General features: G+C 43.2%; 1 protein-coding gene across 5 annotated transcripts in view; it reads left to right on the forward strand.

The window, feature by feature from the left end:
* Positions 1 to 17,856, forward strand: part of KHK (ketohexokinase) — a 35,401-nt gene extending 17,545 nt beyond the window's left edge. For 2 of the 5 annotated variants that reach the window (XM_089657776.1, XM_089657775.1), the window contains exons 4-10: positions 1,692 to 1,826; positions 3,830 to 3,964; positions 8,501 to 8,573; positions 8,798 to 8,944; positions 11,307 to 11,395; positions 11,603 to 11,760; positions 16,946 to 17,856. In XM_089657776.1, the coding sequence (XP_089513902.1) occupies positions 1,692 to 1,826; positions 3,830 to 3,964; positions 8,501 to 8,573; positions 8,798 to 8,944; positions 11,307 to 11,395; positions 11,603 to 11,760; positions 16,946 to 17,034 (826 nt within the window). In that variant the 3' untranslated portion in view covers positions 17,035 to 17,856. Of the gene's footprint in view, positions 1 to 1,645; positions 1,827 to 3,829; positions 3,965 to 8,500; positions 8,574 to 8,797; positions 8,945 to 11,306; positions 11,396 to 11,602; positions 11,761 to 16,945 lie in introns of all 5 variants that reach the window. The other 3 variants (XM_089657780.1, XM_089657779.1, XM_089657778.1) reach the window with 3 other exon arrangements.
* Positions 17,857 to 20,897: the final 3,041 nt, after the last annotated feature.

Raw genomic sequence — 20,897 nt, forward strand, 5'->3', positions numbered from 1 at the left:
GAGGGGTTTCTAAGGTAGCGATGAGGTTTGTTGGAGGCAGGGTCAGTTGGAAGGTACTGGAGGAAAATAGGGGGGTCTCTAAGGCAGGGATGGAGTTTGTAGGAGGTAGGGTTGATTGGGAGAAACTGGAGGAAAGTAGGGGGGTTTCTAAGGGAGGGGTGGGATGTGTGATGTGAGGTTAGTGTTGGTGCAATAAAGGAAATGGGAGGAGTCAGCACTACAACAGGGGAGGAGTCTATATGGGAACAGTCATGATCATGTTGTAAACTGTTGTTTCTCTTTCAGTTGTTCTACGATCTGTCTCACTATGCATTCATAACCTAATTCCGCAGTGTGCAATGCTCTACTGTCCTGTGAGAATGTTATATAGGGAGCATCTTAACTGACCCACTGCTGAGCCAATCACTGTACTACTCACCAATCACATGACCTCATCATGTTATCAGTTTCTAATAATATGGGAGGAGGGAATGGACAGGACGTACTAGTAGCATGCGTATTATTTTTTTCTCATTCCTCCATAATCAGGAAAGAATATGAAATACATATAAAGGAAACATCAGGCCACTCAGAAGCTATATTCATGTATGGTTGATGAGGACTGTTTTGTTCCCTATGAAAGCTGTCCAGCAATGAGATCCTCCTGCCTTTGTTCATGGTTTTGTTCAGTTCCCCAACACAGGGGCCATTGACCATTTGGAAACTCGGGCACTGCCTGAGGGCCCGGGGTCAGTAGGGGGCCCTATGAGATGCCCCTGGTACCTTTTTCATAGGCTTTTTTGAGTTTGGGCAAGGACACAGGGGCCCCATGATCCCCTATTGCCCGGGGGCCCCATGAGTTGTCAGTATGCCCCTGCCCCAACATCTACCAAATGTTGAAATATCAATTCTGGGTGGCTGACTCTTTCATAGATATGTATTGAAATTGCACCTCCTCCACTGTCTCCTCCCCATGTATTGTAGTAATCTACAGGTCCATGTGAAGAATGAGTAGATCACAGATTTGCTAATACGATTCCTCACTTCTCATTCTTCCTACTGGGTGAGGTTGCCAGACATAAGCTTGAAACAGCCCAATATTGGCATCAGGGGCGGACTGACAACTCATGGGGCCCCCGGGCAATAGGGGATCATGGGGCCCCTGTGTCCTTGCCCAAACTCAAAAAAGCCTATGAAAAAGGTACCAGGGGCATCTCATGGGGCCCCCTAATGACCCCGGGCCCTCAGGCAGTGCCCAAGTTTCCAAATGGTCAGTCTGCCCCTGATTGGCATAAGCACTGGCCAAAACTAGGCCATCTGAAAAAGGGTTCAAGGGGGTTCAAGGGATGAAACCTATTATTTATTTATTCATTTGTTGAAATCCATTACTATTGTGATTTGGAAATTCCGATATATCCGAATCTCCAAAGAACGAACATTTTGTCCGAATTCATAACGAAACAAATCGCACGTCTACTTTTCATTTCTTTACCATTTGACAGTTTCCTCTCTCACTGCATGCAGTTTTATGGCAATTGTCTATTTTTGTTGTTTATTTTATATAATCTTTTTTTTCACACGTAATCTGTTATAAATTTTGTTTGTTCACTTTTGTTTTGTTTTTGTTTTTTTTGCCTTCTTCCTCTCTGTTCTTGTTTTTAATTAGCAATTAATTGCCCCGACTCTATGCCCTTCTTTCCCCTCCTCGGCAGTTTTGTCCTGGACAGTCTTTCAAGTTACGGTATAGACGTAAGACACGTTATCAGTCACCCTGGCTCTGAATTCCCGGCTTCCATTGTCATCAGCAACATTACCAATGGGAGCCGAACCATCCTGCACATGAACAGGTGTGTTTCAATGTGAGGTGCATGCGTGTGCAGGTGTGAGGTATGGGTGAGATGTTTACAGGTCATGTGTGTACAGGTGTGAGGTATGGGTGAGATGTGTACAGGTTTGAGGTACAGGTCATGTGTGTACAGGTGTGAGGTGTGGGTGAGATGTGTACAGGTTTGAGGTACAGGTCATGTGTGTACAGGTGTGAGGTATGGGTGAGATGTGTACAGCTGTGAGGTACAGGTCATGTATGTACAGGTGTAAGGTATGGGTGAGGTGTGTACAGGTGTAAGGTATGGGTGAGGTGTGTACAGGTGTGAGGTGTGGGTGAGATGTGTACAGGTCATGTGTGTACAGGTGTGAGGTGTGGGTGAGATGTGTACAGCTGTGAGGTACAGATCATGTGTGTACAGCTGTGAGGTATGGGTGAGATGTGTACAAGTGTGAGGTACAGGTCATGTGTGTACATGTGTGAGGTGTGGGTGAGATGTGTACAGGTGCGAGATACAGGTCCAGTGTGTACAGGTGTGAGGTATGGGTGAGATGTGTACAGCTGTGAGGTACAGGTCATGTGTGTACAGATGTGAGGTATGGGTGAGATGTGTACAGGTCATGTGTGTACAGGTGTGATGTATGGGTGAGATGTGTACAGCTGTGAGGTACAGGTCATGTGTGTACAGGTGTGAGGTGTGGGTGAGATGTGTACAGGTTTGAGGTACAGGTCATGTGTGTACAGGTGTGAGGTATGGGTGAGATGTGTACAGGTCATGTGTGTACAGGTGTGAGGTATGGGTGAGATGTGTACAGGTCATGTGTGTACAGGTGTGAGGTGTGGGTGAGATGTGTACAGGTGTGAGGTACAGGTCATGTGTGTACAGATGTGAGGTATGGGTGAGATGTGTACAGGTCATGTGTGTACAGGTGTGAGGTATGGGTGAGATGTGTACAGGTCATGTGTGTACAGGTGTGAGGTGTGGGTGAGATGTGTACAGGTGTGAGGTACAGGTCATGTGTGTACAGATGTGAGGTATGGGTGAGATGTGTACAGGTCATGTGTGTACAGGTGTGAGGTATGGGTGAGATGTGTACAGGTCATGTGTGTACAGGTGTGAGGTATGGGTGAGATGTGTACAGGTCATGTGTGTACAGGTGTGAGGTATGGGTGAGATGTGTACAGGTCATGTGTGTACAGGTGTGAGGTGTGGGTGAGATGTGTACAGGTGTGAGGTACAGGTCATGTGTGTACAGATGTGAGGTATGGGTGAGATGTGTACAGGTCATGTGTGTACAGGTGTGAGGTATGGGTGAGATGTGTACAGGTCATGTGTGTACAGGTGTGAGGTATGGGTGAGATGTGTACAGGTCATGTGTGTACAGGTGTGAGGTGTGGGTGAGATGTGTACAGGTGTGAGGTGTGGGTGAGATGTGTACAGCTGTGAGGTACAGGTCATGTGTGTACAGATGTGAGGTATGGGTGAGATGTGTACAGGTGTGAGGTGTACAATTGTGGAGTACAGGTGAGGCATGTACGGGTGCGAGGTATGGGTGAGGGGCATACAATTGTGGAGTACGGGTGAGGGGCGTACAATTGTGGAGTACAGGTGAGGCATGTACAGGTGTGAGGTATGGGTGAGGGGCGTACAATTGTGGAGTACAGGTGAGGCATGTACAGGTGTGAGGTATGGGTGAGGGGCGTACAATTGTGGAGTACAGGTGAGGCATGTACAGGTGTGAGGTTACAGGTGATGTATGGTGTGATATCAGTGTGTAATCTCCATGGCTCAGTGCAGCAGATTTGGGTGACATCTGTTGGGGGATCTAATGGGGGAGTACTGTGACACCTCTCCTCCGGAGATACCAGACTCAATACCAGGGGGTCATGGCTTACACCAGATAAATCTCAGGACAGTAAAGCTTGCTCCACTTCTTCTTTTTCAACCAATCACCTATCTTCTGTAGATTCAGCATATATATACATCTTCCCATCTAACCCATCTTCCCCCGCTGCCCCCAATAGCTTCATCATTTCAGATTTCCGCAAGAGGAACATTGATGCCTCCAATGTGAGCTGGCAGAGCTGGGGTGACACGCCCTGTGCCTGCTGTCTGGTTAATGTCACCAACGGTTCTCGCACCGTCACGCTGTATGACACGTAAGGAACATGGATCTTATTTCTGTATTCCACACAATGATATATAAAATAGCTATGTGTCTCCTGAGTGTGGCCCTAAGGTGGTAGATTTAATGAGGAATGTGTGTCGCTGAGTATGGTGAGGATAATGGAAGGTGGTGATAATGGGGGTGGTGATACCTTCAAAATTTCAGTTCTTGTGTGACTGTGATGCTCAGTAACATGTTTTATATTTGTGTCTCTGTGTGGCTCCAGGGCAATAGATTTGGTGTTGAGTAAGTATTGCGGAGTATAGTGAGGATAATGGAAGTGATGATGGTGGTTGTACCTTCAGAACCTCGAGTCTCATGATATTGTGGTGCTCAGTAACATTTGTTTATCCTGTGTGGCCCTAGGGTGGTAGATTTAAAGTGGAGTGAGTGTAGCTAAGTATGACAAGGATGTTTTCTCCTGTGTGTGGCCCTAGAGTAGTAGATTCGATGTGGAATGAGTATAGCTGAGTATGACGAGGATAATGGAAGGTAGTGGTGATGGTGTTTGTACCTTCAGAACCTCAAGTCTCATGTTATTGTGGTGCTCAGTAACATTTGATTCTCCTCCGTGTGGCCCTAGGGTGGTAGATTTAAAGTGGAGTGAGTGTAGCTAAGTATGACAAGGATGTTTTCTCCTGTGTGTGGCCCTAGGGTGGTAGATTCGATGTGGATTTAGTATAGCTGAGTATGACGAGGATAATGGAAGGTAGTGGTGATGGTGTTTGTACCTTCAGAACCTCAAGTCTCATGTTATTGTGGTGCTCAGTAACATTTGTTTCTCATCCGTGTGGCCCTAGGGTGGTAGATTTAAAGTGGAGTGAGTGTAGCTAAGTATGACAAGGATGTTTTCTCCTGTGTGTGGCCCTAGGGTAGTAGATTCGATATGGAATTAGTATAGCTGAGTATGACGAGGATAATGGAAGGTAGTGGTGATGGTGTTTGTACCTTCAGAACCTCAAGTCTCATGTTATTGTGGTGCTCAGTAACATTTGTTTCTCATCCGTGTGGCCCTAGGGTGGTAGATTTAAAGTGGAGTGAGTGTAGCTAAGTATGACAAGGATGTTTTCTCCTGTGTGTGGCCCTAGGGTAGTAGATTCGATATGGAATTAGTATAGCTGAGTATGACGAGGATAATGGAAGGTAGTGGTGATGGTGTTTGTACCTTCAGAACCTCAAGTCTCATGTTATTGTGGTGCTCAGTAACATTTGTTTCTCCTCTGTGTGGCCCTAGGGTGGTAGATTTAAAGTGGAGTGAGTGTAGCTAAGTATGACAAGGATGTTTTCTACTGTGTGTGGCCCTAGGGTGGTAGATTCGATGTGGAATTAGTATAGCTGAGTATGACGAGGATAATGGAAGGTAGTGGTGATGGTGTTGGTACCTTCAGAACCTCAAGTCTCATGTTATTGTGGTGCTCAGTAACATTTGTTTCTCCTCCATGTGGCCCTAGGGTGGTAGATTTAAAGTGGAGTGAGTGTAGCTAAGTATGACAAGGATGTTTTCTCCTGTGTGTGGCCCTAGGGTGGTAGATTCGATGTGGAATTAGTATAGCTGAGTATGACGAGGATAATGGAAGGTAGTGGTGATGGTGTTGGTACCTTCAGAACCTCAAATCTCATGCCATGGTGGTGTTCAGTAACAAAGATATTGGTGATGGTAGTGCTACCTTCAGAACTTCAGATCTCGATTGATTGTGGTGCTCAGTAACATGTTTCATGTGTATGTATCTTCTGTGTGTGGCCCTAGGGTTGTAGATATATGATGTGGAATGAGTTTAGTTGAGCATAGTCAAGATAATGGAAGGTAGTGGTGATGGTGGTGGTACGTTCAGAACTTCAGATATCATGTGATTGTGGTGCTCAGTAACATACAGTATGTTTACATATGGAACATTAAGGACTAGTACAGACGTATGGTTGTCGTCCAGGACCAGATGGTTTTTCAATTTTTCACAGCACTGTGTCAGTGCATCAGACATGTTCCAAGTGAAATGAACTTATAAAATATAGAATGCCCTTCTATGGGCCCCCTCACAAATGGCTTAGACTTGGATCTTCTTTTCCGCTTTGCTGCATGTAGTTTAGAGAACCATAAAAAGGTAAAAATCAGTGAGCACACTTAGTAAAAGCAGCTATGCACAAAAGGTAACCAGATAAAACCTTAATAAAATTCATAAATCACAGTGCAGTGCTAAAAATTCTCCATATATACTCTATGACTCAATAAAATAATCAATAATGGGCAATAAGTAAGTTCATAAATGAATAAATGGTAAAAGTTCATAGGTGACAATATGTGCTCTAAAGGTGCCAGGTCCAACGATACTCCAGTGCTTGTGCAAATGGGTGTAGTAAAATTACGCACTCACCAGATGCGCAATAGAAATGTGCATATAAATATATAGCCAGAGGTCCTCTTAAGGAAAGCAGGGTAAACCGGGTGACGGACTATCCTCCCTCTGAAGGGCGAGTGGCACAGCAGAAAGCTCCAGAACACTACGTCAATCCAAACAGCCAGAGGTCCCCTTTAAGGGATGGGTGGGTGTTGCTGCCTGAGTTTACAGGGAATCCCCCTCTGGATACTGTAATATATGTAAAGCGCTGAGTAAATTGACGGTGCTATATAAGTACCTGTAATAATAAATAAATAAATAAATATAAAACACAACTGCCCCAAGAGTTTTTGTCTCCTTTAGAACTAGTATAGCCAGCTGCCCTGGGAAAGTTTTTTGTTCTTGATGTTCTATGATTGTAAAGATGTTTTATTAAATTGGAAAGGTCCGCATGTCACTCCCCTTCTCACCGAAGATAGATCACGAACGGCACAGTGAGAAGTTGTCCTCAAAAATTCCATCTGCCCTTGGACAGATGTGGGTTAATGGATATGCTTTCTGCTTTATAATCATCAAATGGTTTTGGTCAGTTTGAGGCTTTTGTTGGTTTGTGAATGGTTGTCTTGTGTGTAGGACATAACATAAGAAGTAACCTTGTTACATGACTTCACATTCCATACGTTGTTGCCAGAACAGCAGGAGAATTAATGGGTATTTGTGGAACTCCCAGAGGACAGTGGATACAATTTTCAGTAGGGGACATGTTTTCAAAGCTGTGGTTTTCATCACCAAACCATAAATTGTGCTGAAAGTTTCAAATCCAGGTAAATTTACGGAGATAAGAGCTTAACATTTAGGCTCATGCAAACTTGGCTGAGGCAAAGCCTGGGCTGGATAACCCGGGTGGCTCTGATGTTGTAAACAGCGAGTGTAGAAGAGCATGGAGATCAGTTATATTTAGCTGTCCACCATCTTCAGTGCTCCCTATGAATGGGAACACTGAGCGAGCTCTGGGCCGGATAACCCTGGTGGACCTGGTTTTGTAGATCCTGATTGTAGGAGGACCTAAGGATCAGTTATATTTAGCCCTCCCCTACCTTCAATGCTCACTGTAAATAGGAACAATGAGTGTGGCCTGGGCCAATAACCCTAGTGGCTCTCATCATGTAGACCCTGAGTGTAGGAGAACCTAAGCATCAGTTATATTTAGCCCTCCACCACCTTCCATGCCCAGTGCAAATGGGAACATTGAGTGAGGTCTGGGGTGCATAACCCTGGTGGACTTGGTCTTGTAGACCCTGAGTCTAGGAGTACATTGAGATTGGTTATATTGAGCCCTCCACCATCATCAGTGCTTACTGTGAATGGGAACATTGAGTGAGGTCTGGGGTGCATAACCCTGGTGGACTTGGTCTTGTACACCCTGAGTACATTGAGATCGGTTATATTGAGCCCTCCACCATCTTCAGTGCTTACTGTGAATGGGAACATTGAGTGAAGCCTGGGCCAGATAACCCTGGTGGCTCTGGTCTTGTACACCCTGAGTGTCGGAGGACGTAAGGATCAGTTATATTTAGCCTTCAACCACCTTCCATGCCCACTGTAAGTGGGAACATTTACTGAGGCCTGAGCTGCATAACCCTGGTCCTGTAGATTATGAGTGTAAGAGGACCTAAGGATCAGTTATACTTAGCCTTCCACCACCATTCCCAGTGTAAATGGGAACATTGAGTGACATCTTTGGTGCATAACCAAGTTGGACCTGGTCTTGTAGACCCTGAGTTTAGGAGTACATTGAGATTAGTTATATTTAACCCTCCAACACCGTCAGTGCTCACTGTAAATAAGAACAATGAGTGAGGCCTGGGCCAGATAACCCTGGTGGCTCTCATGTTGCAGACCCTGAGTGTAGGAAGACATAAGGATCAGTTATATTTAGCCCTTGACTACCTTCTGTGGCCTGTGTGAAGGAGAACATTGAGCGGGGCCTGATCCGCATAACCCACGTGGCTTGGGTTTTCTGGACCCTGAGTTTAGGAGGAGATCAGTTATATTTAGTCCTCCATCAGTGTGCATGGGAACATTCATTGGTCTGTCTAGGTTGTGGTTCTGCTGTTGATGTGTATTAAAAAGACATGGTCTTGTTTTTATGGTTCCCCCATTCATACCTAGATCCTTCTCTCACAAACCTGCAGGAATCTGCCAGATGTTACAGCAGAAGACTTCCAGAAAGTGGACTTGTCCAAATACAAGTGGATTCACTGGGAGGTGAGATAAACCAATGGAGGCTGTTTGGTGGCACAGATAGAAGTTCCAACCACTATGGTTTTCAGGGAGATGATCATTATAGCAAAGAAAGCAGTACACAGGGGTTATGGGTGGAGATGTATTGGTCATAGCTCTGGTGATATGGCTGAAGCACACTTGGGATTATGTATGTATTTGATTTTATGATATTTATACTGTTTCCATAATGAAATCTAATCTCTCAGGGCAGGAATGCTGATGAGCAGGTCAAGATGATCCAAAGAGTAGAGGATCACAACAAGGAGTGTCCCCCTGACCAGAAGATCAAAATCTCAGTGGAGATCGAGAAGGAAAGGGAAGAACTATTCCAGCTCTTCCAGCATGGTGACCTGGTGAGGAGATATCTATAATAACACATGGTGATCTGGTGAGGTGATCATTATAATCACACATGGTAATCTGGTGAGGAGATCTCTATAATGATATATTGTGATCTGGTGAAGAGATCTCTAAAATGACACATGGTAATCTGGTGAGGAGATCTCTATAATGTTATATGGTGATCTGGTGAGGAGATCTCTATAATATATGGTGATCTGGTGAGGAGTTCTCTATGATGACACATGGTTATCTGGTGAGGAGATCTCTATAATGACACCTGGTAATCTGGTGAGGAGATCTTTATAATGACACCTGGTAATCTGGTGAGGAGATCTTTATAATGGCACATGGTAATCTGGTGAAGAGATCTCTATAATGACACATGGTGAACTGGTGAGGATATCTCCATAATGATATACTGTATGGTGATCTGGTGAGGAGATCAGTATGACAACACATGGTAATCTGGTGAGGAGATCTCTATAATGATACATGGTGATCTGGTGAGGAGATCTCTATAATGACACATGGTAATCTGAGGAGGAGATCTCTATAATGATATATGGTGATCTGGTGAGGATATCTCTATGATGACACATGGTGATCTGGTGAGGAGATCTCTATAATGACACCTGGTGATCTGGTGAGGAGATCTCTATAATGACACCTGGTGATCTGGTGAGGAGATCTCTATAATGACACCTGGTAATCTGGTGAGGAGATCTCTATAATGACACATGGTTATCTGGTGAGGAGATCTCTATAGTAATGCATGGTGATCTGGTGAGGAGATCTCTATAATGATATATGGTGATCTGGTGAAGATATCTCTATAATGGCACCTGGTAATCTGGTGAGGAGAGCTCTATAATGACACCTGGTAATCTGGTGAGGAGATCTCTATAATGACACATGGTAATCTGGTGAGGAGATCTCTATAGTAATGCATGGTGATCTGGTGAGGAGATCTCTATAATGATATATGGTGATTTGGTGAGGAGTTCTCTATAATGACCTGTGAGAAGATCACTGCACTGACACATGGTGATCTGCTGGTAAAGGGATTACTATACTGAAACATGGTGATCTGGTGAGGAGATCATTTTACTGATACATGGTGATCTGCTGAGGAGATCACTATACTGAAAAATGAGGGTGGGTTGAGGAGATTCTTATGATTACCATCCTTACCATTCTACACAGGTAAGAGGGAGGAGTCTGCATTATTCAGAACATATCTTACCATTGTATTCAGGTAAAGAGGAGGAGTCTGTATCTTCCGCTACATATATTATTATTCTATACAGGTAATGGGGAGGAGTCTATATGATCCAGATTCCACAACATAACTTACCATTCTACACAGGTAAAGGGGAGGAGTCTACAACATCTAGGACATACTTTATCATTGTACATAGGTAAGGAGGAGGAGTCTGCATCATCCAGGGCATACATTTGTCATTGTATTCAGATAAGGGGGAGGAGTCTGCATCATCCAGGACACACCTTACCATACTACACAGGTAAGGGGAGGAGTCTGTATCACCCTTGACATATCTTTCCATTATATATAGTTAAAAGGGAGTAGTCTGAATGTTACAGGTCTGTATCATCATTCACGTGTATCTTACCATTCATATATACAGGTAAGGGGGTGTAGTCTGTATCATACAGGTAAGGGGGAGGAGTCTGTATCCCATAGGTAAGGGGGAGTAGTGTGAATCATACAGGTAAGGGGGAGTAGTCTGTATCATACAGGTAAGGGGGAGGAGTCTGTATCCCATAGGTAAGGGGGAGTAGTGTGAATCATACAGGTAAGGGGGAGTAGTCTGTATCATACAGGTAAGGGGGAGGAGTCTGTATCCCATAGGTAAGGGGGAGTAGTGTGAATCATACAGGTAAGGGGGAGGAGTCTGTATCCCATAGGTAAGGGGGAGTAGTGTGAATCATACAGGTAAGGGGGAGGAGTCTGTATCATACAGGTAAGTGGGAGGAGTCTGTATCCCATAGGTAAGGGGGAGTAGTGTGAATCATACAGGTAAGGGGGAGTAGTGTGAATCATACAGGTAAGGGGGAGGAGTCTGTATCCCATAGGTAAGGGGGAGTAGTGTGAATCATACAGGTAAGGGGGAGGAGTCTGTATCATACAGGTAAGGGGGAGGAGTCTGTATCCCATAGGTAAGGGGGAGTTGTGTGAATCATACAGGTAAGGGGGAGGAGTCTGTATCATACAGGTAAGGGGGAGTAGTGTGAATCATACAGGTAAGGGGGAGAATTGTGTATAATATAGAAGATATGTCTGTTTTCCCAGCTGTAATTAATCAGCAGAGTTTGGTTGACAGGTTCTCTTGTTTGCTCTCTGTGTCTCGGCAGGTGTTTGTAAGTAAAGATGTAGCTAAGTATCTGGGCTTCCATTCTGCAACCGAGGCAGTTTTTGGTCTGTACCCGCGGGTGCGGCAGGGGTGAGTCTTTCTTCATTATCCCCAGCAGACAGACTGGGGGTTTATTCAGAGGAGACATCTCAGTGTTTTCTTCTTTTCTATTCTTCCTATCCGATTGGCTCACACATTCCACCCTTCCCACCCACTCATTGGGTCCCAGCTCTCTTCTTTCTGATTCGCTGCTATACACATCCACCAATCATTCCTGTTATGTCTCTTTCCCCGCAGGGCGTACCTGGTATGTGCCTGGGCTGAGCAGGGAGCACATGCTTTGGGCCCAGATGGACAGGCGATCCATTCCCCGGCCTTCCCGCCTGATGCCATTGTGGACACATTAGGGGCTGGTGACACGTTCAATGCCTCTGTTATGTTTGCTTTGTCTAAAGGTAGGTACACCAATCCACCAATTAGTACCACTGCTCAGTCATGGCACAGTGGGCAGCAAACATAACAATATCTGACTGCTTTCCAGGTGGGGATGTCACTTTGCATCTGTAGGCAGAGCTTATCACCAAAACCACACCAACAGTCTGCACATAGCCAGTGTCTATCCCTTAAATATCCAGTCAAACATGACCAAAGGCTGCCTCTTCACTATCCAGTCACGCACAACCAATGTCTGCCCCTTCACTATCCCATAACCCATGACCAACAGCTATCCCTTCACTATCCGGTCATGTATAACCAATGTCTGCCCCTTCACTATCCCATAACTCATGACCAACAGCTATCCCTTCACTATCTAGTCACGCACAACCAATGTCTGCCCCTTCACTATCCCATAACTCATGACCAACAGCTATCCCTTCACTATCCGGTCATGTATAACCAATGTCTGCCCCTTCACTATCCCATAACTCATGACCAACAGCTATCCCTTCACTATCCGGTCATGTATAACCAATGTCTGCCCCTTCACTATCCCATAACTCATGACCAACAGCTATCCCTTCACTATCCGGTCATGTATAACCAATGTCTGCCCCTTCACTATCCCATAACTCATGACCAACAGCTATCCCTTCACTATCCGGTCATGTATAACCAATGTCTGCCCCTTCACTATCCCATAACTCATGACCAACAGCTATCCCTTCACTATCCGGTCATGTATAACCAATGTCTGCCCCTCCACTATCTGATAACTCAGGACCAACAGCTATCCCTTCACTATCTATTCACTATGAGCCCTGAGGAAGTCACATGATATTGTGACGCAACGTGTCGGCCTGACGTGGTGACGCACTTCCGGCGTGGTGGCCATCTTGGTGCACCTTTTTTTGATTCCTGTACACCCATGCAGATTACACCCAAAAGCATAGGGTTGTAAAGCTGTCATCTTTGAGGATGGATGTGAGTTGTCTCCATATGTTTATGGTTTGATTTTTATTAAATTTACCTGCTACACTATGGGAGATTGTGTTTATATTTTTTTGGCACATACCCATATCCCATAAGAGGAGCCACTACTCGATTATCGACCCCTAAAGAAGGATATCTATGGATGGGGAAAGTGGATCAGTGGATATCAGTGGATGCTGAGAGGATTTGAGGGTTTGATCCCACTATACGCTTTGACCTTCACGGGTCGAAGCCTGGAGGTGAGAGGCTAATCTAGCCGTGTGTTGGAGTTTCTGCACCTGGAGTCACTTTAGGATCACGTGTGCTTGCAATTGCAGTAGTGGTGTCACCCACCCATTGGACATTTGTCTACACATTTTTTATTTATTTATTTATTTTTTTTCGTTTGTGTTTTAGTGTGATATTTTGTGCACCTTATTTGCATGATTGATCACAGTATAATTATTATAATTATTTATTGCTTTCATGTGTTAGAAATTGTCACAAAGATTGTTAATACACAGTATTTATATATTGTGTTTTTTATATATATGATATTAGTTTAATATATATTTTTTGATCACTATGACCACTTGATTATCATATGTATATTTATCTCACAAGGTGCATTGCATGTGTTATATATATTTTAAATAATTTGTTTGGATTAGCATTTTTTATGAGTAGCGCCACACTTTTTTGATTTTTATTTCTTTTTGATCATGGGTATTTGATGTAGTGTTGGCGGCTTCTCTCTTAAGTTGATTACAACATTTTTTGGGGGGGTTTAGTAGTGTGGGAGGTTCACACCATCCCTGTTTATATTTTTTCTTTCAGTAGCGCAGGAGGTTCACACCATTTTTGTTAGTTATCCCTTCACTATCTAGTCACATATAACCAATGTATGCCCCTACACCATCTGATAACACATGACCAACAACTATCCCTTCACTATCCGGTAATGTATAACCAATGTCTGCCCCTTTACTATTCGATAACTCATGACCAACAGCTGTCCCTTCACTATCCAGTCATGTATAACCAATGTCTGCCCCTTCACTATCCAATAACAAATGACCAACAGCTATCCCTTCACTATCCGGTCATGTATAATCAATGTCTGCCTCTTCACTATCCGATAACTCATGACTAACAGCTATCCCTTCACTATCCAGTCATGTATAACCAATGTCTGCCCCTTCACTATCCCATAACTCATGACCAACAACTATCCCTTCACTATCCGGTCATGTATAACCAATGTCTGCCTCTTCACTACCCAATAACAAATGACCAACAGCTATCCCTTCACTATCCGGTCATGTATAACCAATGTCTGCCTCTTCACTACCCAATAACTCATGACTAACAGCTATCCCTTCACTATCCGGTCATGTATAACCAATGTCTGCCCCTTCACTATCCAATAACACAGGACCAACAACTATCCCTTCACTATCTGGTAATGTATAACCAACGTCTGCCCGTTCACTATCCGATAACTCATGACCAACAGCTGTCCCTTCACTATCCAGTCATGTATAACCAATGTCTGCCTTTTCACTACCCGATAACTCATGACCAACAGCTATCCCTTCACTATCTAGTCATGCACAACCAATGTCTGCCCCTTCACTATCCCATAACCCATGACCAACAGCTATCCCTTCACTATCTAGTCACGCACAACCAATGTCTGCCCATTTACTATCCCATAACTCATGACCAACAGCTGTCCCTTCACTATCCGGTCATGTATAACCAATGTCTGCCCCTCCACTATCTGATAACTCAGGACCAACAGCTATCCCTTCACTATCCAGTCACATATAGCCAATGTCTGCCCCTACACCATCTGATAACACATGACCAACAGCTATCCCTTCACTATCCGGTAATGTATAACCAATGTCTGCCCCTTCACTATCCCATAACTCATGACCAACAGCTGTCCCTTCACTATCTAGTCATGTATAACCAATGTCTGCCTCTTCACTACCCAATAACTCATGACCAACAGCTATCCCTTCACTATCAGGTCATGTATAACCAATGTCTGCCCCTTCACTATCCAATAACACATGACCAACAACTATCCCTTCACTATCCAGTCATGTATAACCAATGTCTGCCCCTTCACTATCCCATAACTTAGGACCAACAACTATCCCTTCACTATCTGCTAATGTATAACCAACGTCTGCCCGTTCACTATCCGATAACTCATGACCAACAGCTGTCCCTTCTCTATCCAGTCATGTATAACCAATGTCTGCCTTTTCACTACCCGATAACTCATGACCAACAGCTATCCCTTCACTATCTAGTCATGCACAACCAATGTCTGCCCCTTCACTATCCCATAACCCACGACCAACAGCTATCCCTTCACTATCTAGTCACGCACAACCAATGTCTGTCCCTTCACTATCCCATAACCCATGACCAACAGCTATCCCTTCACTATCTAGTCATGCACAACCAATGTCTGTCCCTTCACTATCCCATAACCCATGACCAACAGCTATCCCTTCACTATCTAGTCACGCACAACCAATGTCTGCCCCTTCACTATCCCATAACTCATGACCAACAGCTGTCCCTTCACTATCCGGTCATGTATAACCAATGTCTGCCCCTCCACAATCCGATAACTCAGGACCAACAGCTATCCCTTCACTATCCAATCACATATAACCAATGTCTGCCCCTACACCATCTGATAACACATGACCAACAGCTGTCCCTTCACTATCCAGTCATGTATAACCAATGTCTGCCCCTTCACTATCCCATAACTCATGACCAACAACTATCCCTTCACTATCCGGTCATGTATAACCGATGTCTGCACTTCACTATCCAATAACAAATGACCAACAGCTATCCCTTCACTATCCGGTCATGTATAACCAATGTCTGCCCCTTCACTATCCCATAACTCATGATCAACAGCTATCCCTTCACTATCCGGTCATGTATAACCAATGTCTGCCCCTTCACTATCCTATAATTTAGGACCAACAGCTATCCGTTCACTATCCGGTCATGCATAGCCAATGTCTTCCCCTTCACTATCCGATAACTCATGACCAACAACTGTCCCTTCACTATCCGGTCATGTATAGCCAATGTCTTCCCCTTCACTATCCCATAACCCATGACCAACAGCTATCCCTTCACTATCCGGTCATGTATAACCAATGTCTGCCCCTTCACTATCCCATAACTCATGACCAACAGCTATCCCTTCACTATCCGGTCATGTATAACCAATATCTGCCCCTGCACTATCACATAACTTAGGACCAACAGCTATCCCTTCACTATCTGGTCATGTATAGCCAATGTCTGCCCCTTCACTATCCCATAACTTAGGACCAACAGCTATTCCTTCACTATCCGTTCATGTAAAACCAATGTCTGCCCCTTCACTATCCCATAACCCATGACCAACGGCTATCCCTTCACTATCCGGTCATGTATAACCAATGTCTGCCCCTTCACTATCCAATAACAAATGACCAACAACTATCCTTTCACTATCCGGTCATGTATAACCGATGTTTGCCCCTTCACTATCCAATAACAAATGACCAACAACTATCCTTCACTATCCGGTCATGTATAACCGATGTTTGCCCCTTCACTATCCAATAACAAATGACCAACAACTATCCCTTCACTATCCAATCATGTATAACAGATGTCTGCCCCTTCACTATCCAATAACAAATGACCAACAACTATCCTTTCACTATCCAATCATGTATAACCAATGTCTGCCCCTTCACTATCCAATAACAAATGACCAACAACTATCCTTTCACTATCTGGTCATGTATAACCAATGTCTGCCCCTTTATTATCTGATAACTCATGACTAACAACTATCCCTTCAGTATCCAATCACACGTGACTAGTGTCTGCCCCTTCACTATCCGATAACTCATGACCAACATCTTTCCCTTCACTATCTGGTCACTCATGGCCAATATATGCCTCTTCACTAACCAGTCCCACATGACCAGTAACTACCTCTTTTAGGATAAGACCAAAACCTACCCTTCCCTCTGCCATCCTGAAGAGGAAAACTCAAGCCCCATGGAAGTCATAGCCAACAATAATGGCACAGATCATAGGAAAAGTGGTGGAAAATTGGCTCTCTTCTATAAGCTGGTGAGAAGATTGTGTTTGGCGAAGGTGTTACCCTGAACTTTCTTCCCTTAGGTAAGACTATGCAGGAGGCGCTCACCTTCGGCTGTCGTATAGCGGGTAAGAAGTGCGGTATACAAGGCTATGATGGGATTATTTCATGATCCAGCCAGAACAATGACACAGACAACAGAAAATGTCGAGCCAATTGGTGGAGGAGGAGAAGAGCCTGAAACACCCACACGTCGTCTGTGAGCTGCCTAGTTGGCTCCCACATAGACCTTGAGGAGGTTACTCTCGGGTCATGCAGTGCTGATGGCTTCTGTTTGGTATTTAGAAAGTTTCAACACTGTGATGAAAGCCTATTGAGGTCTGCTAACAATTTGAAATCAGCTGTCCCATTACGATCCATGTTTAACTTCCCCAACCTGGAGCTGAGTGGTCCTCAAAGAGCTTCAAGATGGAGCTGGAGGAGAGCCAAGTTGAAGCCCATGTGTACAAGCCTTATATACCCATAGACAGGACTTCATGATTCACCAATAGATGACGATCTAACGGAAGGATCACAAAGACAACAGATCACTTAGAATGCACACATTTTTGTAGACCAAGTTTTCTGTCTGGAGATGTCTCCAGAGTAGGCCAGCAAAGAGTTCCTCGGATATTCCTCTTGGAGAGCTGGACAGAAGACAGCTAGTTATGGATTTGGTCTACTGTCCTCAAATCTTTTGCCTGCCCAAACAGAGGACAGAGTTTTCCATTATAAATTGCCAGCTTGAGCCAAAAACCTCCTGCAAAATATTTAGTTTTTAGTGTGTTAGTATTCTCTCCAATCCTTCCATTAGATCTTCACCGTCCCCCGTTACACCATTGTGAACATTCCCTGACCATTCCCTTATGTAAATATGTGTCATGTTCTGCTGGGACCACCCTCATCGTTGTATGATAATGAAAGAAGTAGATTTACAATAAATTCTCTCCATAAACAGTGGTCTCTTCTATGTGTCATTGGTGAACTGGACCTTGTCCTTGGACAGTAGGCCTATCCACTGTGGGACTGACTGCTTTAAGGCTGCATTCACACTTGAGCATGGTTAATTAATGGTTAACGGTTTTCTCATGTTTTTGCATGCGATTTTGCACATTTTCATTCAGCGTTTTTAGGTGTTTTTGAGCTTTGGTGATTTTATTTTATTAGCAGAAAAATTGCATCTGTTGCTAGGTTTTTACATTTTTTTTAGCTTTTCCATTAGCTTCTATTTTTTTATTGTTATTATTCATATACTTATTTTGTTAGGGTTAGGGTGTTAAAAATACTACTACTACTACTACTACTAATAATAATAATAATAATAATAATAATAAATAAAAATAATAATAAATAAATACAATAAATGAATACTATGTAATAATAAATAAAGAATAATTAACCCCTAATCTTCACCCCCAACCCTTAAAAAAGAAATAAATTATTATTATTATTATTAATAATAATAATAATAATAATAATAATAATATAAATATTAAAATAATAAATAAACACCCTAGCACAAGATAAATTATTATTATTATTATTATCATTATGAGTAGTAGTACTAGCAGTATTATTGTTATTATTATTATTATTTTTAATAATATAATAATAATGTATTTTTTTTATTTATTGTTCTGGTATATATATATATATATATATATATATATTTATTAACAATAATAATAATAATAATATAAATATTAAAATAATAAATAAACACCCTAGCACAAGATAAATTATTATTATTATTATCATTATGAGTAGTAGTACTAGCAGTATTATTGTTATTATTATTATTTTTATTATTATTAATAATAATAATAATAATAATAATAATAATGTATTTTTTTTTATTTATTGTTCTGGTATATATATATATATTATGTATATATATATATATATATATATATATATATATATATTTATTAACAATAATAATAATAATATTATTATTATTATTATTAATATTAATAATTAATTTAATTTTGCTAGGGTTAGGGGTTTATTATTATTTGCTTATTATTACATATTATTCATTTATTTTTTTAGTTTATTATTTATATATGATTATTTTAATTTATTTGTGTATTTGTTTTATTTTACATTTATTTATTCATATATTAATACTATTTTTTGTTTTTCATTTTTTCATTTGAGCAGAAAATCCTGCAAATACGTGCAAAAACACACATTTCCATTCATTTTTATGGGACTAAAAATGTGCCAAAAAATGTGCACAATTTGAGCTACAAAAAAAACCTCCAGAACTTGTTTGAACGTCAGGTGTTTGGCTTCAGGCGACTTTGAGTGGAACTGTGAACAATCTCCACTGAGAATAATTGATTTTTGCTCCTCAAGCATTTTGGAGCTTGGATTACAAAACGCTCAGGCGTGAGTGGAGCCTAAGGTGCCATTTATACAGACAGGAATTTCTATATCACAGATAATTCAGAGATCCAGCTGATGGATTGGTTGGTTTGGTAAAATATTCTCAGCCATTCGGGGCAGCTTTATTGAGTAGCGCAGGTATGTGTTGCTTATAGGTCAGATGTATCATAGAGATGGCAACAAATTGAGATGGCATGTTTTTTTTTTTCAATGAATACAAGAAGTTCTCTGATTGGATGAGGTGGAGAGAGGGTGGCAATGTCACTATCTCCACCTCATCCAATAGGAGAATGCCTTGTATTTGGATGTTCTGTGGATGGTGTCAGTGCTAAGTAGGCTCTGAATATCCCCAAACAGTGTTGTTACCCTATGGATAAATATCCAGCTTGCTGGGTGAGCTGTGGAGGAGTATCATGACACTGGTGAGAATTATCTGTGCCCTTCCTTAGCACAGCTACCTGACCACCTTTCCCTCCAGTCCCCAGTGCCAAAAACATGTTAGACTGACAGTATCGAACATTGCAGAGGAGCCTGAAGAGCTCTCAGAACATAGACTTCAACTTTCTGGCTGATTCTGGGTAGTAGAAAAAACAGACATTTACAGTATCAACCCCTCTGCCCCTCCCACAATGATGACATTTCCATGCAGTAGGTTGTGTCTCTGCCCCTCCCACAATGGTGACATTTCCCTGCTGTAGGTTGTATCTCTGCCCCTCCCACAATGGGGTGATTTCCCTGCAGTAGGTTGCGCCTCTGCCCCTCCCACAATGGTCAAATTTCCTTGCAGTAGTTTGTGTCTCTGCCCCTCCCACAATGGTAAGATTTTCCAACAATAGTGTGTCTCTGCCCCTCCCACAATAGTCAGATTTCCCCAGTAACTTGTGTCTCTGCCCCTCCCACTATGGTGAGATTTCCCCCCAGTAGCTTGTGTCTCTGCCCCTCCCACTATGGTGACATTTCCCCCCAGTAGTTTGTGTCTCTGCCTCTCCCACAATGGTGAGATTTCCCTGCAGTAGGTTTTGTCCATGCCCAGGGGTGTACTGACAATTCATGGGGCCCCCGGGCAATAGGGGATCATGGGGCCCCTGTGTCCTTGCCCAAACTCAAAAAAGCCTATGAAAAAGGTACCAGGGGCATCTCATGGGGCCCCCTACTGACCCCAGGCCCTTGGGCAGTGCCCGAGTTTCCAAATGGTCAGTCCACCCCTGTCTCTGCCCCTCCCACAATGGTGAGATTTCCCTGCAGTAGGTTGTGTCTCTGCCCCTCCCACAATGGTGAGATTTCCCTGCAGTAGGTTGTGTCTCTGCCCCTCCCACAATGGTGAGATTTCCCTGCAGTAGGTTGTGTCTCTGCCCCTTCCACAATGATGAGATTTCCCTGCAGTAGTTTGTGTCTCTGCCCCTCCCACAATGGGGAGATTTCCCTGCAGTAGGTTGTGTCTCTGCCCCTCCCACAATGGTGAGATTGCCCCCAGTAGCTTGTGTCTCTGCCCCTCCCACTATGATGAGGTTTCCCCCAAGTAGTTTGTGTCTCTGCCCCTCCCACAATGGTGAGATTCCCCCAGTAGCTTGTGTCTCTGCCCCTCCCACTATGGTGAGATTTCCC

The sequence above is a fragment of the Staurois parvus genome, unplaced genomic scaffold (assembly GCF_062004578.1).
Source record: "Staurois parvus isolate SC_StPar_1 unplaced genomic scaffold, SC_StPar_1.0 ptg001026l, whole genome shotgun sequence".
Classification (NCBI taxonomy): domain Eukaryota; kingdom Metazoa; phylum Chordata; class Amphibia; order Anura; family Ranidae; genus Staurois; species Staurois parvus.